Source organism: Mus caroli, chromosome 3 (assembly GCF_900094665.2).
Source record: "Mus caroli chromosome 3, CAROLI_EIJ_v1.1, whole genome shotgun sequence".
Classification (NCBI taxonomy): domain Eukaryota; kingdom Metazoa; phylum Chordata; class Mammalia; order Rodentia; family Muridae; genus Mus; species Mus caroli.
The window spans coordinates 5,499,226-5,519,496 of NC_034572.1; the positions used below are offsets into that span (position 1 = coordinate 5,499,226).

General features: G+C 47.1%; 1 protein-coding gene across 4 annotated transcripts in view; it reads right to left on the minus strand.

Annotated features, from left to right (window-relative positions):
• Nucleotides 1–1,799: 1,799 nt before the first annotated feature.
• Znf704 (zinc finger protein 704) overlaps nt 1,800–20,271 on the minus strand; it is a 177,566-nt gene continuing 159,094 nt past the window's right edge. For all 4 annotated transcript variants that reach the window (XM_021158282.1, XM_021158283.2, XM_021158280.2 and 1 more), the window contains 5 exons: nt 15,486–15,586; nt 10,749–11,016; nt 9,560–9,664; nt 2,912–3,009; nt 1,800–2,011 (listed from right to left, as the gene is read on the minus strand). In XM_021158282.1, the coding sequence (XP_021013941.1) occupies nt 1,900–2,011; nt 2,912–3,009; nt 9,560–9,664; nt 10,749–11,016; nt 15,486–15,586 (684 nt within the window). In that variant the 3' untranslated portion in view covers nt 1,800–1,899. The remainder of the gene's footprint in view (nt 2,012–2,911; nt 3,010–9,559; nt 9,665–10,748; nt 11,017–15,485; nt 15,587–20,271) is intronic.

Below are 20,271 nucleotides of genomic sequence, written 5' to 3' on the forward strand. Positions count from 1 at the left end.
TCAATCTCCATGTTGCTCAGGGCCTCTTGGAGCAGCTAGAACACCATTTCAGGGAGTGAGGCTACAGTAGATAAGGAGATGACATGCCCAGGGGAAAGAAATCTAGCTCCGGACTTTAAAAGCAAAAAGTTGTTTCCTGGTTGCAGGTCAAAACATCTGGAACAGGTGGTATGGCTGATGTTGGTTATCAACCTACAGGGAAATCAGAGAAAGCTTTCTCTTTTCTCTTGAACTAAGTGTTTTGTTTTCCTTTTAAGTATCCAAAGGAAAAGATCAGCATCTCTTTCCCGTTTCCCTTGATTTCCGTGATAAGAAGCCACATGAATTTAAAAAATAAAATTGCCAAAATACATGAACGCTCCAGTGAAGGGTGCTCTGCTGTAGAGCCTCCATATACACCCCTTATATACAAAGAGGTGCCTCTGACGCCTACATGACTTCTCTACTCTGTAAAAAAGTACTATGTACAATCTTTAAACATATATTAAGTTTTCCTCTGTGCAAGTTCATTTAACATTCATATTGCTGACACCATGTTCCCCATCCCTACCTAGTGGCTCCTATAAGGTGCTCTTTCCATGCATAGGTACAGGACACTCATCTCTCTTAAGCAGGGCAGACAGAGAATAAGTCCTCACAAGGCTTGATAGCTGCTCCAAGCTCCACCCTTCCAACAGCCCAGTACATCAGGTTAGACGTTCCAATAGCTGGAACCCAGCCTAAGCCTTGGCCCTACTCAATGGAGAGAGTCCTATACCAAGATGCATCTGCCTTTGGGCATCCTGTAAGTTAGCTTCTGAGCAAATTCTTAATTCATAGTTTCAATATTCTTATAAGACAACAAAGTTTAGCGTTCCATTATCCATATACGTCACCGAGTCCACTAACTCAACCCCTAGCCAGGTAAAGCACGCCATCTAGAAAAGTGCACTCACAATGGAAGTTGGCTTGATGCCCTAGTGGATCTTTCCCACAGCTATGCTCTGCTGGAAGCAAACCTACTGGCCAGTCTGGAATTTTCTACCTGGGCGGGGTTGGAGAGCAGAATACTCTCCCAGAGTCCTGGCTATGGTCTTGGCAGAACCAAGCAGGGCACACTATCCAGGCTGCAGTGTGTGTGATACCCCTGAAAGAAGCATCAAGGTTGACCAGATTGCTATTAGCGCCAGCTCTCGCCTGAGCCATGGCAGGCAGAGACTTAGTGGTGCCACCACTTGGGATCCAAGAACGATTTTCAGATGCTTTCTGCAGTGCCTCTTGGTGTCCTACCTCAGGTGATGGCTGAGGTGAATCTCACTCACTGTCAATCCCTTTTGGCCTTATGTAAGTTACTCAGGGCCTCCAAGCTAACATCGTTACAATGGTTCCACTTGGGGTCCTTCTTGAAAACAAAACAGACATAGAAAAACTCTTTTTTGAAATACATCATGATCAGATTGATCCAAGGAGTTGCGCGGAAAAACAGAGAGATGCCTATTCACAAGGTAGGTACTATCCTTTATACAAATGCTACCTCATACTGTGTAGCTTATGGGTGGATTGTGTAGCTTATGGGCATATTGTTTTCAGTGTCAAAAACCCTCAAAAATGCCAGCGTTCAGAAAGCTTATCAAAATCTGCCTTCTCTCTAGGTGAAGTGGGCCTGGTTGGCTGAGCTGCTACAGAAGACCAGCTTTAAGACCAGACTGAGAGCTAAGGAAGCTGGCTTTTCCTTCGAAGGAAAAAGTCCTCCTTGGCGCTCTCACCTGGTTCTCAGAGCAGTGCAGTGCTGATTTTTTGCTGTGTTTTTGTTTTTGTTTTTTTGCTTTAATTCCACCAAGGAATTATATTCCTGGAATTCCAGGCAGGGCCTTCCCTGGGCCTTGAGTAGCTTCCTTTGGAAGGAGAGGCAGGAATGGCTCAGTCAATGAACCGCTGGCAGGCCTTCTTCCAGCGGCAGGCGGTGCACCACATGTCCCTGTTTTCCATCCCATAAACCTTGCGGCACTTTTTGCCTTCTCCTCTGGGCTTCCTGTAAGAAAGACGGCACACAGACAGCCTTAGGGACAGGAACGGGGCGGGCCTTCTGGGGAGAGTTGCAAAGAATAAGGGGGAACAGAAGACAAAAAGCCCCACCCAGAATGGAGTAGGACTTCCCGTATGGCTGGGTATTTCTCTGGCCACTGTGCTTACACTGTTTCTAAATCCCATTCATGGAAATGTTTCCTTGGCCATGGAGTAAGAGTAAGGAGGTAGACACAAGAGGTGGGGACTGTGGAGGTGGACCTGGGGCATCCCTGCTCACCAAGCACAAGGAGGACATTTGGAACCTATATGGAGCTGGATGTGATAGCTCGTGCATGCAATTGCCCATAATCCCAGTGTTTATACAGCAAGGTGAGAGACGCTGACAGAGAGGTCCCTGCAAGCTCTTGGACCAGCTTGACTGCAGTGGGTGAGTGAGACACCCCGTCAAGACAAACCCCACATGTGCACCATATGCATCTTCTGTCTCCACCCCCAAATATCCTGCCTACTACAAAACAAACACACATACAAACAAACAACAACAAATATACACAAAACACATAACATCAGAGAACAACAGTGCTCTTCCAAATTTTCAGCGTGTCTTTCCAGTGTTCAGAATTCTGGCTGAGGCTTCCTAGGAGACTTTCCTAGATATAGACTAAAACTAACTAACTGTTCCTATCATACAGAAGTTAATCGAGGACAGTGAGTACAGCTATCCAGCCTACACACTACAAGTGCCCTTAACTAGTTACTGGTTAGGAAACCACGGGAAGGGAGGGAAGCACGCTCATGGACGGGGAAGACATTTTACAGTGGGTCATATTTCCTTCCCTTTGCTAGTTCTCCATTTCTTAAGAAATCCCTTTGAGGTGAAGTAGGTAGCATCAAGCAGTCATACCTTAGGGTGACTGTCCCTCTGGGCGGGGAGGACAGGGCCGTGTGGGCGTGCTGTCTCTGCTCTCCTGAGCCCGCTGTGTGATGATGTGTAGGAGACACCTGGGAAACAAGGACAGGCAGGTTGACTGAGCAGATCCTTCCCCTTCCCTGGAGTGTTTCCCAAAGCAGAAAGGCTTTGTTCTCAACTGCAGAGTAAAATGAACGTCAGGGTTAAACTGCCAAGGTTAGGAACTCTGGGATTGCAGCTGGTACGAGACAGCTATGCTGACCTGATAACTGCTCTTTAACTCACCTCAGAGCCCAGATAGTGGGGGAGTGGGTGTTCCCCTGCTGCCAACATTTCTCTCATTGTCATTATCTTCCAAACTCCCACAGAAAAGCCCATTATCTCTAAGCAAACAACGGCCTTTCCAGCTCCAAGTCCAAACACTTCCACAGTCATACGCTGAAAACCAATATGGCCAGGTCTACTCCAGCCACAGCCCACTATCTTGTGCCACCTCTGTGTGGGTTCAGGGACAGAACTCAGTCTTGTCAACTGTTTACCCGTGGAGCCATCTCACTGGCCTGCTCTCTACATTCTAGTTTTTGTCTTGTATCTCAAACGTGTCCAAAAGTCTACCTTGAAGTCAACTTTACTAAATATAAAGTACACTTTGTGTCATTACGGATAGTACCATATGCTATTATTTATAAACAAATACAATTATTATGCTATGTGCCCACACCATGCTTACTCAGTACGTATGACTTCCAGTGAGTTTAAAGGACTCTAACTTGTAGTTTTTCCATCATGGCTAATCTCTTCAGATAGTGAGACACGTGAGGTATCTGGAACACACGTTTTTACATAGGAAGATTTGACTTTGTTGTTTCCCACACTGACAGCAGGAACAGTGTGCATCCTGCAACACTAGCTGACCGCCAGCTGCTGTGCTGAGCAATACAACTCTACAGGGTTGTTTTGGAATGGAAGCAATTGCTTAAGAAAGGTCATATGAGTGCCTTGAGGTCAGAGTGGATGGGTGCAACAGCACAGGATTCGGATTTGCAATGCACTTCTATATATGTTTTAGAGAATTTCCCTTGTGATCTTCTGTCATATGGACTAGGAAAGATTTTTGACTGAAGGAATCTTTCAGTAGCATTTTAGACCCTGCTTCTAGGCAATGAAAAATAAACCCCCAGCATCTTGAGAGTTCTTGTTCTGTGGTTAAGACAGAGTGTATGACAGAAGTGGCTCACAGGAGATGTTTATCTTGGTTCACAGTTCAAGGAAATGTTGTCTACTATGGTGGGAGAGGGTATGGTAGGAGCTTGGGTACAGCCTGATCAACTTTTGAGTTTGCAAAGCAGCTCAGGCTGGAAGCAGACATGAACTTTGAGACACAACCACAGCAACCCACTTCCTCCAGCTAGACCCCACCTCCTATCCTTTTTTTTTCCTATGTGGTGGAGGTTGGTCTTGAACTCTTGATCTTTCTGTCTTTACCTCTCAAGTGCTGGGACTAGAGGCAAATACCACCAGGCCTGGCCTCCCTGCTTCCCCTAAAACTTTATGTGGAAATTTTAAATCCTGAGCCTGGCTATATTAAAAAATAAGCCCTTCAAGGAATTAAAGTTAGATGAGGTTATAAGAGTAGGCCCCGCAACAATAGGATTAGTGTTATAAGAAGAGATACCAGACAGTGCACTCGAGTGCACACACCTCAGCCAGAGACTGCAGAGGGCCGGTATGCATGTTTACCTCTCTCCGCCCCCACTTCCATCTCTCACTATAGACTGTACACACCAGAAAAAGCCAGGTGAAGACAAAGCTCTAAAGGCAGACAACTACAAACCAGAAGAGAGCCCCCACCAGATGTAAAACAGCCGACACCTCGATTCTGGGCTTGTAGCTTCCAGGAAACACACTACTGCCACTCACACCGCTCGGTCTATGCTGCTGTAGTAGCTTAGATGACCAATGAGGGACTCCTGCTCACTCCTCGGCCTCAGGCTAGAGAAGCATGTGTGCGCGGCAGGGCAGTGGTGTCTGCAGATGCAAGTCTGCACAGCTACACTTTGGGAAGGGCTTTGATGCTGGGGCTCACTAAAGCCAGTACTCAAGAAATCTCACACAGAAGTGAATAAAGCAAAAATCAGGAGACCCGGAACAGCTCAGAAGGGGCTTTCCATAGGAAGTCCCCCAAGGCTTCTCTTCAGCACTAGATCTCTGGGGTGGACCTAGGACAGCAACCTCAGGGCATTTGTTTGGGAATACAAAGACAGAAGAGATTTTCATTAATAGAAACTATTCTGTTTAGAATCTTGAGAGAAACCCATCCTAAATGTTGTTTATAATTTAACATTGTGAGAGCTGCTATCTGAAGCTGCCATGCCATTTGAGAGTTCCCAGCATCACGTTCCCAACTCTGCCTGGCTCTCTATGTCATGGGCTTCTGGGCTGGCACAGTGACTGGCATCGAGATGGTGAACAAGCCAATCCTGAAGCCTCGATGCTGTTAGGAAAGTGAGCCCACCAACAAGAGCACAGGATGGGAGGTACCCAACCTTGTGTTCTTTGAAAGCACTGCCAGGAGTTCAGGAGTATAAGGAATAATTTTAGAGCTACATTCCAGTCTTTCTAGAGTCAAACTAAGCATTTAAAAATATACCCACAACCTTAAAATAGGAGCAGCAAGCTTGACTGCTGAAGTGTTTATCTCAAGTCTTGGCCGAAGCAGATTACAAACCAGAGACTCTAAGAATAAATTAGACATGGGAGACAGAGGCTGGGAGAAGGCTCAGTTGTTATAGCTCCCGCTGCATACTGATGAGGCCCTGAGTGTGGAACACAGAACCATGCAGAATGGACAAGTGACACGCAGTGCATCTGTAACTCTGGAGTCCCAGGGCCTTTACTAGCCAGCCAGTTGGTTTACCCAATGTGTGATCTGGGTTCAGAGACCCTGCCACAATACAGGGCAGCAGCTGAGGAAGGCAATCTGTATCAACTTCCGGTCTACACACACATACCCATAAAAGTACCCCCATCACAAAACAAAATGAAAAGAATAAATGAGAAACAGCCACAGAAGGTAGACTTTCCAGTTGACCCAGATACTACATCTATCTTCTGTGCAATCTCCCTGCTAGGATGCCCCTGGAAACTAAAGCAGAAATGAAAAAGGGGGGGGGGGGTTGCATCGAAACTGAGGTTATCAACAGCTATAAAGTCCATGGAAGAGTTCTAAAATCTCATTGTTGGAAAACAAACAATATAAGGAATCCGGGCTGGCATGCTAAAGTCACTTTTAGGAACTGGGAAAAGAGACAGCCGATAAAAACCAGAACCATGTCTCTAGGATGGTCTAATTAAAAAAAGCAGAGTAGAGCTGGGTGGTGGCACATGCCTTTAATCCCAGCATGTGGGAGGCAGAGGCAGGCAGATCTGTGAGTTCGATGCCTGCCTGGTCTACAGAGTTCCAGGACAGCCAGGGCTACACAGAGAAACCCTGTCTCGGGGCTGGAGAGATGGCTCAGTGGTTAAGAGCACTGACTGCTCTTCTGAAGGTCCTGAGTTCAAATCCCAGCAACCACATGGTGGCTCACAGTCATCTTTAATAAGATCTGTCACCCTCTTCTGGTTTCTGAAGACAGCTACAGTGTGCTTACATATAATAAATAAATCTTAAAAAAAAAAAAAGAAAAAAAAAGAAACCCTGTCTCAAACCCTGGCCTCTCAAAACAAAGCACAACAAACAACAACAACAACAAACCCCAGCATAGCATAAGCCAGGCACGGTGGATCTGGAGACAGGATAGCACACTCAGGGTATGCCTGGGCTGTAGAGTGAGTTTAAGTGGGAGAGGGAGAGAGGGAGAGAGGGAGAGAGATATGCAGCTGCCGAGCCAGAGGCCTTGCATTCAGTTCTGAACACCAAGTGGAGCGTGGTGGCCAGGACAAGCTCTTCTCACACTGATGAGCCAGCCGTGTGGCCTATGTGCTTGGAATGCCTTTCTAAGGTAAAGTGAGGAGCTGAGAAACTGCTGCACTCTCAGCCTGTAGCTGGAATTGGAACTATAGCTTTCACTTTAGGCGTGATGGTGGCTCGACAAGATTTAGCATACACACCTCTGGGTGTATCTGGGATAGCTTTCCCAGGAGGAAGGAAAGATCTACGCTGAGTGTGGGTGGCACCATTCTGTAGCCTGGGCCTGGTTGGAAAAAAAAAAAAAAAAAAAAAAAAAGATGGAGCCAAGTGGAGCACCAACTGGAGCACCACCATTCACCTTTCTGCTCCAGGCCGTGGATACACCTACTGCCACGCCTTCCCCACCATGGTGGGCCAGTAGCCCTAATAAGCCCTCCCCCTTCCTTCAGTTCCTACTGTCAGGCACTGGTCACAGCCATGGGGAGGGTGAATACACCAGGCCATCACAGAAGGCATCTTAGCCTCTTCCTCTGCTGCTGTGATAACATACTCTGGTTCAAGGGTACAATCCATGATGGGAAGCAAGTGCAGCAGGAACGTGGAGCACGGGACACAATGTGCCCACAATCAGGACACAGGAATGATGAATGCAGGCTCCTCTCTCCTCCAGTTCCTGTTCTCCATCTGTATTGTCTAGAGTTAATGCCAACCATGGTGGCTCCATCGTTCCATTTCTATTAATACAAGATAATTTCCCAGAGGCCTGTCTCCCAGGTAAGTTTAGATTTTTGTCAAATTGACAACACTAACCGTCACAGACAGGTAGTGTCAAATGGCAAATCACTCTAGGCTTTTGTCCACCAATGAAAAAGTCTCCCAGAGGAAATGCTTCACAGTTATCTGATGGCCACATGGGCAGAACAATGTTTGTGCCACAAGTAAAACTAACAAAAAAATGTAGAAGGTCACCCTTTGAGAGTTAACAGGGGCCACCATTGTTCAGTGGCTTTTAAAGAGTTATTCCTTATTTATGACAGTGCTTAAAAACCACAACCCCAGAGTACGTTCTGGAAAGCCTTCCTCGCCTAGCCCTGTCAGCAGGGGCTGCTCACTGACTCCTTTTATGGAGTTTGGTAGACACGTATGGGCAGAGCAGACAGAGTTTACCCAGTTACTCAGAACCTCCACAGGAGGCTTCTAGACTCGCTGGGAACCTCCGGAACTGGCCAGGGCTGGACAAGCTGCCATCTGCTATTGGGAGCCTAGTTCTGACCCTTCTCAGGAGTCACGCCCCTGTGAGCATGGCTTTTGTGCAGGGAGGTCTCTTGGTACTCTGTGAGAAGCTATGTAAGACCCAATAAGTTTTTATTTTATTTTATTTTATTTATTTATTTATTTATTTTTTTTTTTTTGGTTTTTCGAGACAGGGTTTCTCTGTGTAGCTCTGGCTGTCCTGGCACTCACTTTGTAGACCAGGCTGGCCTCGAACTCAGAAATCCGCCTGCCTCTGCCTCCCGAGTGCTGGGATTAAAGGCGTGCGCCACCACGCCCGGCATCCCAATAAGTTTTTAAATGAACTGTTAGGAACCACATTAATTCAAGGTGATTTATCAGAATCACTTAATATATTGAGTTAATTTTTATTTCCTACATAAACCACTGCTGCATATTTTAGCACTCATTTACTTTCAAATTATCCATCAAAGATGGATTGCTTGGGCTTTAAAAAAAAATTTGATTTCAATTTATTTAATTTTTGGATTTTCAAGTAGCATATTATCAGGACATTATATCAAACTAACAAAGTTTATGAATTTATAATGATAAACACCAGCTTTTCTGTAAGAAGAATGAATCAAGCTACGAATTCAATCATCTTATGGGCACATAACTGTAACACCAACACAAAATACATTTCCAACACCAACAGCTTCTTCTATCAGTCAAAACATCTTCCTAGCTGCAGCCACCTAACTCACAAGGGGCCTTTGCAGGTAAATCTGTGAGTCCCTTAGGAAATATACATGTGCGACTGGAGAGCTGGCTGAGCCGGGAAGGCCTGCTCTGACTTCCAGCACCCACACGGCGGCTCACAACTCTCTGTCACTCCAGTTCCAGGTGATCTAATATCCTCCTCTGGTTTCCATGGGCAGTCTATGCATGTGGCGCACAGAAATACAAGCAAGCAAAATACTTATACACATAAAATTTTTAAAAATCTTTGAAAAAGGGGGCTGGTGAGATGGCTCAGTACGTAAGAGCACCCGATTGCTCTTCCAAAGGTCCGAAGTTCAAATCCCAGCAACCACATGGTGGCTCACAACCACCAGTAATGAGATCTGATACCCTCTTCTGGTGCATCTGAAGACAGCTACAGTGTACTTACATATAATAAATAAATAAATAAATCTAAAAAAAAAAAAGAAAGTTTTAAATTGGATTTAAAAAAAAATCTTTTAAAAAAAGATAGAAGCAAGAGCCTTTGGAACGTCAGTATGATGGTAAACACCTGTACTGTCAGCATTCGGGCAGTGGAGGGTCAGCAGTTCAAAGGTCATCCTAGACTATACAGAGTTCAAGGCTAGCCTTGAGATACAACCTCAAGAAAGAGCAGAATCAAACTGTAGTAGCGCTTTTGGGCATGGACTCCCATCTTTCCCATGGCTGTTTCAAAGTGTGCTCTCTAAGTGTACATCGGCCTTGGCTCACCTTGCTCTGCTCTGCATACTTACCGGAACGCCAGTGAAAGTGACTGGGGGAGACTGCCAGGAAATGCTGAAGCTGCTGCCATTCGGGGTGAACTCAGCAGATCCAGGAATCGTCACCGGGGGTGTGGCCTGAGAGGCAGGGGGCAGAGAAGGCTGTTTGAAAGAGCGACTGTCCACAGCATCTGAGTTCTCGTTTCTAAGCTGGGCTGTAGGAACACACAGGCTACTCTGGTAACATATGCTAACAGGGAGAGACTGAACAGGGTCAGCGAGTAGCCAGAAAGAAGCTTTTCATAGATGCAATCTACCTGAGGTATAGGGGATATATAGGAGATTGGATGCCAGTGTCTGAAAAGCACATATACCTGTTTTTAGACATAAATATGACTACCATATTAGGAAATAACTTAAACAATAAATTTGGAAATGGGCACATCTAAGATATAAATATTTTAGGAGTGCAATTGTTTTGGTCATTAGACATCTCACATCTAAGGTTGTTCCTAAGAAAATGGATACAATGATGGTCACTGCACAGCATGTAATTTGAACATGCTTAAAGACTTGGCCAATGAGATAGCTTAGCAGGGAAAGGGGCCTGTAGCCAGGCCTGAAAATCCCAGTTCAATCCTTAGGACCAGAGAGGGTTTTGTTCTCTGCCTTTACAAGTGCAATGTGTCGGGTGTGTGTGTGCATACACAAGTAGATACACACAAAATAAAAATGTAAGAAAAAATTTAAAACCTTAAAATTGAACAAATAAACATAGTTGAGATGCCAGGACTCAAGTCTGTAAAGTATGTTTTTTCTCCAGGCTTAGGCTTTTGGTTTTGATGGGTTTTAATTACAAATCTTTCAGCAGTTACAGTGGTTTTGCACGTGGCCTCTATACTGACCAAGAGCAGCCCTGGACTACCAGACCCTCTTTGTTGTCGGTTTGCCTTTAGAGACGTGGTCATAACTATGTAGCTCAGGCTGCCCTTAAAACTCTATAGCCCAGCCCTGGCCTCAAATTCATCATCCTTTTGCCTCAGCCTCTTGAGTGCTGGGATCACAAGCCACCACTTATGGCTTGTGGGAAAATAGAAAAACCAACCGAGTTGCTGCCACGTGTGTTGCTGTGGTTTGTGTGTGTGTGTGCACGCGTGTGTGTGGTAACTTGCAGTCCCAGGCCTGCTAGCTACTGCTTTTGCACAAGGTCTTTAGCACGCACCTGGTAAGCATGGTCAGTGTGCACGAGGTAGAGGGTGGTGGGGGCTGAGCGGCTCAGTGGCGTCACCAGCTTAGTGTCTGTTTTGGCACAAGGAGTTTCTGTTCGGCTGGAGTCTGGGATGGGAAACGCAGGGGCTGAAGCCAGGGACTGGGAGGGTGAAACCGGGGCCACACTGTTGAGGCCTTCAGCCATGGCATCCGTGTTGAGCTTGATCTCTGTGTAGTAGAAGTCTTCTTCGCCATCACTGCAGTCAGACTCCCCAACTCGCCTAGGGCAGGAGAGAGCAGAGCGAAGCTCAGCGGCCTGTCCTCTTGCTTCCAACTCGTGGAGACCATTCTCTCCTCTCGGAATAATCTCCTCTCTGCCGGCCTGGCAACCTTACAGCAAGCTGTGACCCTCAACCACCCTACTGAAGAAGGTTTTCATCAGCTTCTGCTCTGGTTTAAATGTGTCCCCCACCAGCACTGTCTGTTAGTAACTTAATTTCCAAATCCTTACGTTAATGGTGTTTGGGAAGAGAGTCTTTGAAAAGCAACCAGAATAAGGAGAGGTCAAGAGGATTGGGGAAGGGAGGCAAGCACCATGGTATGAAGATGGGGGCAGGGCACGATGACAAGAAGATGGGCTGGTACACTGGCACATGTGGTTCTGAAAGGAAAACCAGATGTAGTAAGGACACCCTCATAGTGCAGCATGACCCAGTATCCAGAACCATGAGCCAAATAAACTACCATGCATGCCTTTAACTCCCATGGCATCCAGTATTACACCACAGCAACAAAAACTAGAGTAAGACTTCTTAAAGCAGTCTATCTTCCACCTACCCACCTACCTACCTACCTGGTCATTCATTTACTAATCTGAGAATAATTTATGGAGAATACATTACATATAAAACATTCTAGTTCCTAACAGGAACAAAACAAAGACTATGCCTTGATAATAGCTTTGGTTTTTATGGGTTTATTTTTGTTTTTGTTATTTGATTTGTTTTTTTGTTGTTGTTTTGTTTTGTTTGTTTTGTTTGCTTGTTTATTTGTTTGATTTTTTGAGACAGGGTTTCTGTATAGCCCTGGCTATACAGAATTTGCTCTGTAGACCAGGCTGGCCTCAAACTCAGAAATCCATTTGCCTCTGCCTCCTGAGTGTGACACTACCACCCAGCTTGATGGAACTTTTATAGTCTAGAGGCAGACAAGATATCCCTAATAAACGGCTCTTTAGTCTATGAGGCTTTGTTAAGTCTCAGTAAGGAAAGATTAAGCAGTATCTGCGAGCCCTTAGGAGAGAGGTCCATGGCTGGGGGTAGTACTGATTTTACATAGGATGTTTAGAAGAAGTGACAGACAGGCAAGCATCTACCTGCATGCTGAGGCTTTGGAAGAAAGCAGAACCCGCACGTGGTGGGGATGGTGCTTTTGCTGAGAAATGTCCCTCACAGGATCCTGTACCTGAACACTTGCTCCCCAGCAGGTGGTGCTGTTTGGAGAGGTTATGTAACTTTTAGGAAGTCTACCACTGTGGTGGTCTGTGAGTGTTTACAGCCTTAACCACTTCCTGCTTGCTTCTACCACCTGCTATCACCCTTTTCTCTCCAGTACATGCGCATCAAGTGATGCTACGTAAACCTTGCTCCCCAATTTAACTGGTCAATAAAAGGCTAGAGCCTGTGATAGGGCAGTAGAGGGAGAAAAGTGAGACTTGAGGATCGAGTGAGAGGGTTTCAGAGAGAGAGAGAGGGAAAAGGAGAGAGGAAAAGAGGAAGGAGGTAGAGGAGGCAGCCATGAGAGGAGACAGGCCATGAGGACCCGGCCATGAGAAACAGCAAGGAACAAGGGAATTATGGCTGGGAAGTAAGTTAGAATAGCTCCAAACCTGCCCAACCTAGGCTTCCAGCTTGTAAATAAAACACCAACCTGGATTGTTTGTTTTTTTCTATGGGTGGATAGAATGGCTAATTTTATTTACAATAGGGTGTCTGTCTTTAGCTCTGGCTGTCCTGGAATTCACCTCAACAATCACAGAGTTCCCTCAGCCTCTGCTCCCTGAGTGCTGGAATAAAAAGCCTGCCCCATCACATCCAACCCTTTAGCAAAGGCTCTAGTTCTCCTTCTCAGAATTCTCACACCCCACCGTGAGCTCAGGTGGGTCTGCCCGCTTTTCTGAGTCCGGCTTTTACTCATTTTTTTCTGCCTCTTCCTTTAGCTGCAGAGATAAGCATGCTTTTGCCCACACTCTGGCCTCCCCTCCTTCTCGAGAGCCCAGTCCCCACTAGGCACTGCCTAAGGCCCTGTGGCTGTCCTCCATGCTGACTTAACGTGGTTTCTGTTTGTTTTTAATCCCTCTTATCTCTAGCCTTTCTCTAGGCAGCTGCTGAGGTTTATAGTTCGCCTGTCCTGGGGTCCTTTTAAATTCTAGTGAAATTGTCCCCAAGCTTCCATGGGAGTCTGGTTTTAAATGATCTTAATAATGAGACATGGAACACAAGAGAGGACCTTGATTTCCTGGGTATCAGTGCTGGTGCTGAAAGCCCTCACCACTGAGCCATCTCTGCAGCCTGCTTCTGTCGCTCTGAAAGCCTCTCTGTCTGCTCACGGCTCTGATTCTCCAGGGCTGGGTCCTTTGCCGCGCTCTGTACCACTGCACATGTAATCAGCATGTGTGGAACTGAGCAGGCTCCTACCAAGCACAGTATGACTGAGAGACAATAGAGGCACTTGTGGCCTGCTGGCTGAGACCATACATTCTGGATCTGACACTCTCAGGGAGTGTGATTCTGGCAGCCTGCACACTTTCTTGGGGCTTGCCTATACCAGTTTTCAGACTATACACTTTACAAGCGTGCTTCTTTCTGGCTAAGGTGGCCCCAGGGCTGAATCCTCCACAGCCATTTTGTTAAAAAGGACCCTTCTGTGTCGAGCATGCAGAGCTACTAAGGTGGCGATGCTTGCTTTATGCACACTGGTGATAACTATGGTCACACAGGATCTCTTCTAAACCCTGGCTACACGGACAGGACAGGCTGGGGACTAGCGCAGGGACAGTTAGCCCCGTACTGCCCCTGGCTGTAAGTCCAGCTGCATGGTCCTGATCACAACTCTTCTGTCAATAGGAAGGTTGTTAAAGCCTAGGAAGAAAAAATCTGAGAAACAGGTTGAGCCAGACCATCACATTAGACTCTGTCATCCAAGGTGTGAGAACAGTTTCTTCTTGTCTCAGGGGGTGGGGTGGGGTGGGGGTGCTCATTCTGAGACGTTCTAAGTCATGATATCAATTATTGCAAAAGTAGATACACATTTCGTTTTACAGAAACATGAGGTGTCTTTCAAGTACATTCACAGCTCCCAGGGTGATGCCCTTGTGTCTCTTGCACAGTTTAACTCTGACCCTCACAGCCGACATTTCATTTTAAATGGACCCAGGGCTCAGTGTCAGGATTATACTAAGGTGACTCACTAGTTTAGGGAGGCTCTGCAGCCTGGTGACTTGGTGGCTGACTATCAGCAGGATCACCCCTACTGGAGGAACCAGGAAGAGCCAGAGACCAGGTGCACATGTGTGGGCTGTACTGAGACTTCCTTCCACCAGCTCCAAAGGGGACAGGGGCGGCATGCTACCTTACCCGAGACGGCAGAGGGCACGCTGCCTTGCCTTACCCGAGGTGGACAGAGGGCACGCTGCCTTGCCTTACCCGAGGTGGACAGAGGGCACGCTGCCTTGCCTTACCCGAGGTGGACAGAGGGCCTGCCTTGCCTTACCCGAGATGGCAGAGGGCGCGGTGCCTTGCCTTACCCGAGGTGGCAGAGGGCGTGCTGCCTTGCCTTACCCGAGGTGGACAGAGGGCGCGCTGCCTTGCCTTACCCGAGGTGGACAGAGGGCGCGCTGCCTTACCCGAGGTGGACAGAGGGTGCGCTGCCTTGCCTTACCCGAGGTGGACAGAGGGCACGGTGCCTTACCCAAGGTGGACAGAGGGCGTGATGCCTTACCTGAGGTGGACAGAGGGCCCGAGAGCGCGCTGCCTTGCCTTACCAGAGGTGGACAGAGGGTGCGGTGCCTTACCCGAGGTGGACAGAGGGTGCGGTGCCTTACCCGAGGTGGACAGAGGGTGTGCTGCCTTGCCGTACCCGAGGTGGACAGAAGGCACGGTGCCTTGCCTTACACGAGGTGGTAGAGGGCGCGCTGCCTTGCCTTACCCGAGATGGCAGAGGGTGCGCTGCCTTGCCTTACCCGAGGTGGCAGAGGGTGCGCTGCCTTGCCGTACCCGAGATGGCAGAGGGTGCGCTGCCTTGCCGTACCCGAGGTGGACAGAGGGTGCGCTGCCTTGCCGTACCCGAGGTGGACAGAGGGCGCGGTGCCTTGCCGTACCCGAGGTGGACAGAGGGCGCGCTGCCTTGCCTTACCCGAGGTGGACAGAGGGCGTGCTGCCTTGCTTTACCCGCGGTGGACAGAGGACGCGGTGCCTTACCCGAGGTGACAGAGGGCCTGCCTTGCCTTATCCGAGGTGGCAGAGGGTGCGCTGCCTTGCCTTACCCGAGGTGGACAGAGGGCGCGGTGCCTTGCTTTACCCGAGGTGGACAATGGGCCCGAGAGTGCGCTGCCTTGCCTTACCCGAGGTGGACAGAGGGCGTGGTGCCTTGCCTTACCCGAGGTGGACAGAGGGCGCGGTGCCTTACCCGAGGTGGCAGAGGGCGCGCTGCCTTGCCTTACCCGAGGTGGACAGAGGGCGCGCTGCCTTACCCTAGGTGGACAGCCCGGATGTGCTTCTGGATGCCAGCAGCTGTGTTCAGCACCTTGCCACAACTTTTCCAAAGGCATTTGAACATCACCTTCATGGAGTTCTACAGGAAGAAGGAAAGACAACATCACAATGCAAGCAAGTCTATCCAGTCTCCCTCTTGTCCCCACTGCACGTTATATCCTTTGCTCACTCGCCATGTTCCTGACAACCGGAATCTCTGCTCTGGGCTTTCCCAGTGGGCAAAGAGCTGGGTGAACCCAGACGACTTCCATTTCTTCCTAAGAACCACTGGGGACACGCTGACAGTACTTAAACTAAGTGATTAGTGGTGGTGGTGGTTGGGTGGGGGGGGGAGTGCTGTTCTAAGCACTTGATCCCCAGAGACAGATGCTGCTAGTGGCCTCCATGTTAAAGAGTTTCAGAGACTCAAGGAGCAAACCTGGGATCTGCTGCAGAAGCCAAACTTTACCCCAGCACACAATTACACAACGCTCCTCAGTGAGGGTTTAGCATTTTCCAAATGCCTCCTAGCGCAGTGACTGAGCCCACCACGGGCTTCACGAGGCCACCACATGGGCCTGTTCTGACCACCACAGTGTTCTTTTTTTTTTTCCCCCCCTCACCACAGTGCTAATGATCACAAAAGAGGAACCGTAATACAACCTCCTACAGAGGAGCGTAAAGCCTCCATGATGCCATGGATACCAGCAGAACGGCATCTGGGGTGATCACCCCCTAGAGCAGCTGTCATTGAATTACTATCATCATGCCCTGGACTGCATTTCTACATTTTTGCAGTGCTCAGATGGGACTCAGCGGCTTGGACATGCTAAACAAGCAGTTCCCCAGGAATGAAATTGTATTCAGTTTGTATGCTTACATGTGTGCATGTGTGTGAAGGGTGTAGTGGTTTGAATGAGAATGCCTCCCTTAGGGTCACAAATTTGAATACTTAGTCACCAGGGACTGGCACTGTTACAGAAGAATTAGGAGGTGTGGCCGCCACTGAGACTAGGAACTGAGGTTTCAAAAGCCCACATCAGGCCTAGCCTATCTCTGCTTATGAATGAAGATTTAGGATTAGCTACTTCTGCAGCACCATGTCTGTCTTCATGCTGCCATTCTCTCTGCCACGATGATGATAAAATAACCTCTGAAACTATAAGCAAGTCCCCAATCAAATGCCTTCTCTTCGAAGAGTTGCCTTGGCCATGGTGGCTCTTCACAGCATAGAACGGTGACTGAGACAGAGGTAGTACCTATGCCATGGTTTGTTTGCATGTGGAGGGCAGGAGTTGACATCTTGTTTTACCATATGGGTCCTGGGAATCAAACGCTTGTCTTCAGGCCCAGGTGGGCAAGTTACCTTACCTGCTGAGCTATGTCTACTGCCTGTAGACTAAAGTCTCATAACATTAAAACACCTTGATTAATTTATAGCCTTTTGCTGCAGCCATGCAACATGCAAGATAACTCAATTTGGAATAACTTAGCAATAGTTTTCCTTTTTGTAGCTGTATTGCTGTGGGAGGGGACATGGGTATGTGCACAGGAAGACATGCGAGCAGAGGACAGAGCACAGCCTTGGGGGCTGCTTCTCAAGCATCACCCACCTGATTGTTTGATGCAAGGTCTTTCATTACTTAGAACTTTCCACGAATACTAGGCTGGTCGGCCAGCAAGCCCCCCAGGAGCTGCTGGTACCGACCTCAGCACTGGGGTTACAAGTGTATGCAGTTGAGCCTAGCTTTTATACATTGTTTACACATGGGGACTAAGCTAAAGTCCTCCTAAGCACATCACCAACTGAGCTACCTTCTCTGCCCAGCAAACAGTTTCCAAACAACAATGATCACAATTAATTCAATACTAAAAGCAGAGTAATTCTGAATTGTCTCTGGGAACCCTTACCCATGGTGTATTGCCTAACTTCACTGTAGGCTTTGTTCTCAACAGACACATAAACACCCCACACATACACTACATACACATACACACTGTGCACACACCACACACATCATACACACACACATCATACACACATATACCACACACACACATACACCACACACATACATACCATACACAACATACACACATACCACACATACATACACACCACACATACACTACATACACATACACACTGTGCACACACCACACACATCACACACACACATACACCACACACACATACACCACACACACATACATACCATACACAACATACACACATACATACATACCACACATACACACACCACATACATACACACCAGACACACATACCATACATACATACACCACACACTCACATACACAACATATACATCACACACAGATACACACCATACACACACATCACACATACATACATACATACATATCTCTCTCTCTCTCATACACACACACACCACACACATACACACTCTGCATAGCACATGTTGTTACACCACCCAATGCCTATACCCCTGAACATCTGGACTCAGCTTTGAAGCCTACTATATGTTATAATTGCAGTGTTTTACAGTACATAGAAAGTTTTCTGCTCTTATAGAAAACATACATGGCTTAATTATGTAAAACAAAATTTCCTTATTCTCATTCCTCAGCATGTAAGGATCAAATCACTGTGTCTTTTGATTATACTATACCAAAGCATTTGACTACTGCAGCTCTCAGGTCTTATCAGCTGATGACAGTTAATACAGAAACTGATAATGGGCCAAAGTGTCTGTGCTTTGCTCATCCAAAAGTCAGGCATCTATTTTACACCCCTCCTCCATGACGCTCAGGGACCATCTCTGAGGCGGGAGGGAAAGGCTGTACAGCCAGAGGCTGGGGAGGACCCCAGCTAAACAATGTCTTCTGATCGTGACAACACTGTGTGCTCACCAAGTTAGAGCTGTGAGGCTGCTGTAGAAGACGTGCCCAAGATCAAGCCAGTCAACACTGCCAAGTGAATGGGATCCTGCCTCTAGCAGAGAAGTTACTGAGAGTGGCAGGCTGCTGGACAAGGGGGAGTCTGTGGCTTCTGGTTGGCACAACCACACAAGAGTAGATGGCTCCACACCCATGCAAATTTGGGCAAAGCTAATTAGACTCAATGGGTTAAAAAAAAAAAAAGACTTCTGAATGACTACAAGCTGCAGAGCAAGTCTTCACACATAAGCTTCTTGGAAAACGGTGTGTGTAGACGAGCTGAGAGCATCACACTCAAGCTGTAACACACATGCAAAAAGATAGTCATCATACCAGTCTTTAGGCTGGTAATGGGGCTTAGCTAAGTTAACCCCTGTGGCTGTTTAAGAGTGAAAATGGCCCCCGTCGGGTCAGGTGCTGGGATACTTGGTTTCTCAGTTGATTGAGCTGTTAGGATAGGCTGAGGAGGTGTGGTGGTTTAAATCCGTTGGCTCACGGGAAGTGGCATTATTAGGAGGTGTGGCCTTGTTGGAGGAAGTGCATCACTGTGGGGGTGGGCTCTGAAGCTCTGCCCAGTGCAGAAGACTCAGTCTTCCAACTGCCTTCCGATCAAGATGTACAACTGTTGGCTCCTCATGTGCCATGCCTGCCTGGATGTTACCACGCTCCTGCCTTGATGATAATGGACTGAATCTCTGAACCTGTAAGCCAGCCCCAGTTAAATGTTGTTCTTGGAAGAGTTGCCTTGTCAGTAGCAGAGAATGTGCTTAATCCTGTAGAGACTTGATGACCCAGGAAGGAGGGGCACTGGAGGGGGTCACCCTCTCATAGGCGAAGAGGAGGGAGGTTGGGGGAAGAACTCTGGGAGGGGGCAACATTTGGGATGTAAATAAAATAATAAATAATATAATTATTAATAATGAAAAAACAAACAAACAAACAAGAGTTGCCTTGGTCATAGTGTCTGTTGACAGCAGTAAACCCTAAGATAGGAGGTATAGTCCCAGTGGAGGAAGTATGACAGTGGTGGTGGGGGGATTTTTTGAGTCTTCAAAGCCTGGTGCTCTCTCTGTTTTGTGCTGTGATTGAAAATCTGAGCTGGCAGTTTCTTGCCCCTGCCTTTATATTCACTATCATGGACCCAACTATATTTCATTTTTGATTTTGTTAATTAGGATACTGTCCCTGTGCCCTCTAGTTAGTTTAGCTAAGGGTTTATCTATCTTGTTGATTTTCTCAAAGAACCAGCTCCTTGATTGGTTGATTCTTTGAATAGTTCTTCTTGTTTCCACTTGGTTGATTTCAGCCCTGAGTTTGATTATTTCCTGATGTCTACTCCTCTTGGGTGAATTTGCCTCCTTTTGTTCTAGAGCTTGTAGGTGTGCTGTCAAGCTGCTAGTGTGTGCTCTCTCTAGTTTCTTTTTGGAGGCACTCAGAGCTATGAATTTTCTTCTTACCACTGCTTTCATTGAGTCCCATAAGTTTTGGTATGTTGTCTTCATTTTCATTAAATTCTAAAAAGTCTTTAAATTTTTTCTTTATTTCTTCCTTGGCCAAGTTATCATCAAGTAGAGCATTGCTCAGCTTCCATGTGTATGTGGGCTTTTCGTTCGTTGTTTTTGTTGCTATTTAGTCCATGGTGGTCTTATAAGGTGCACAGGATTATTTCAATCTTCTTGTATCTGCTGAGGCCTATTTTGTCAATGGTCAGTTTTGGAGAAGGTTCCATGAGATGCTGAGAAGAAGGTATATTCTTTTGCTTTAGGGTGAAATGGTCTATAAATATCTTAGATCCATTTGCTTCATAACCTCTCTTAGTTTCACTGTGTCTCTGCTTAGTTTCTATTTCCAGGATCTGTCCAA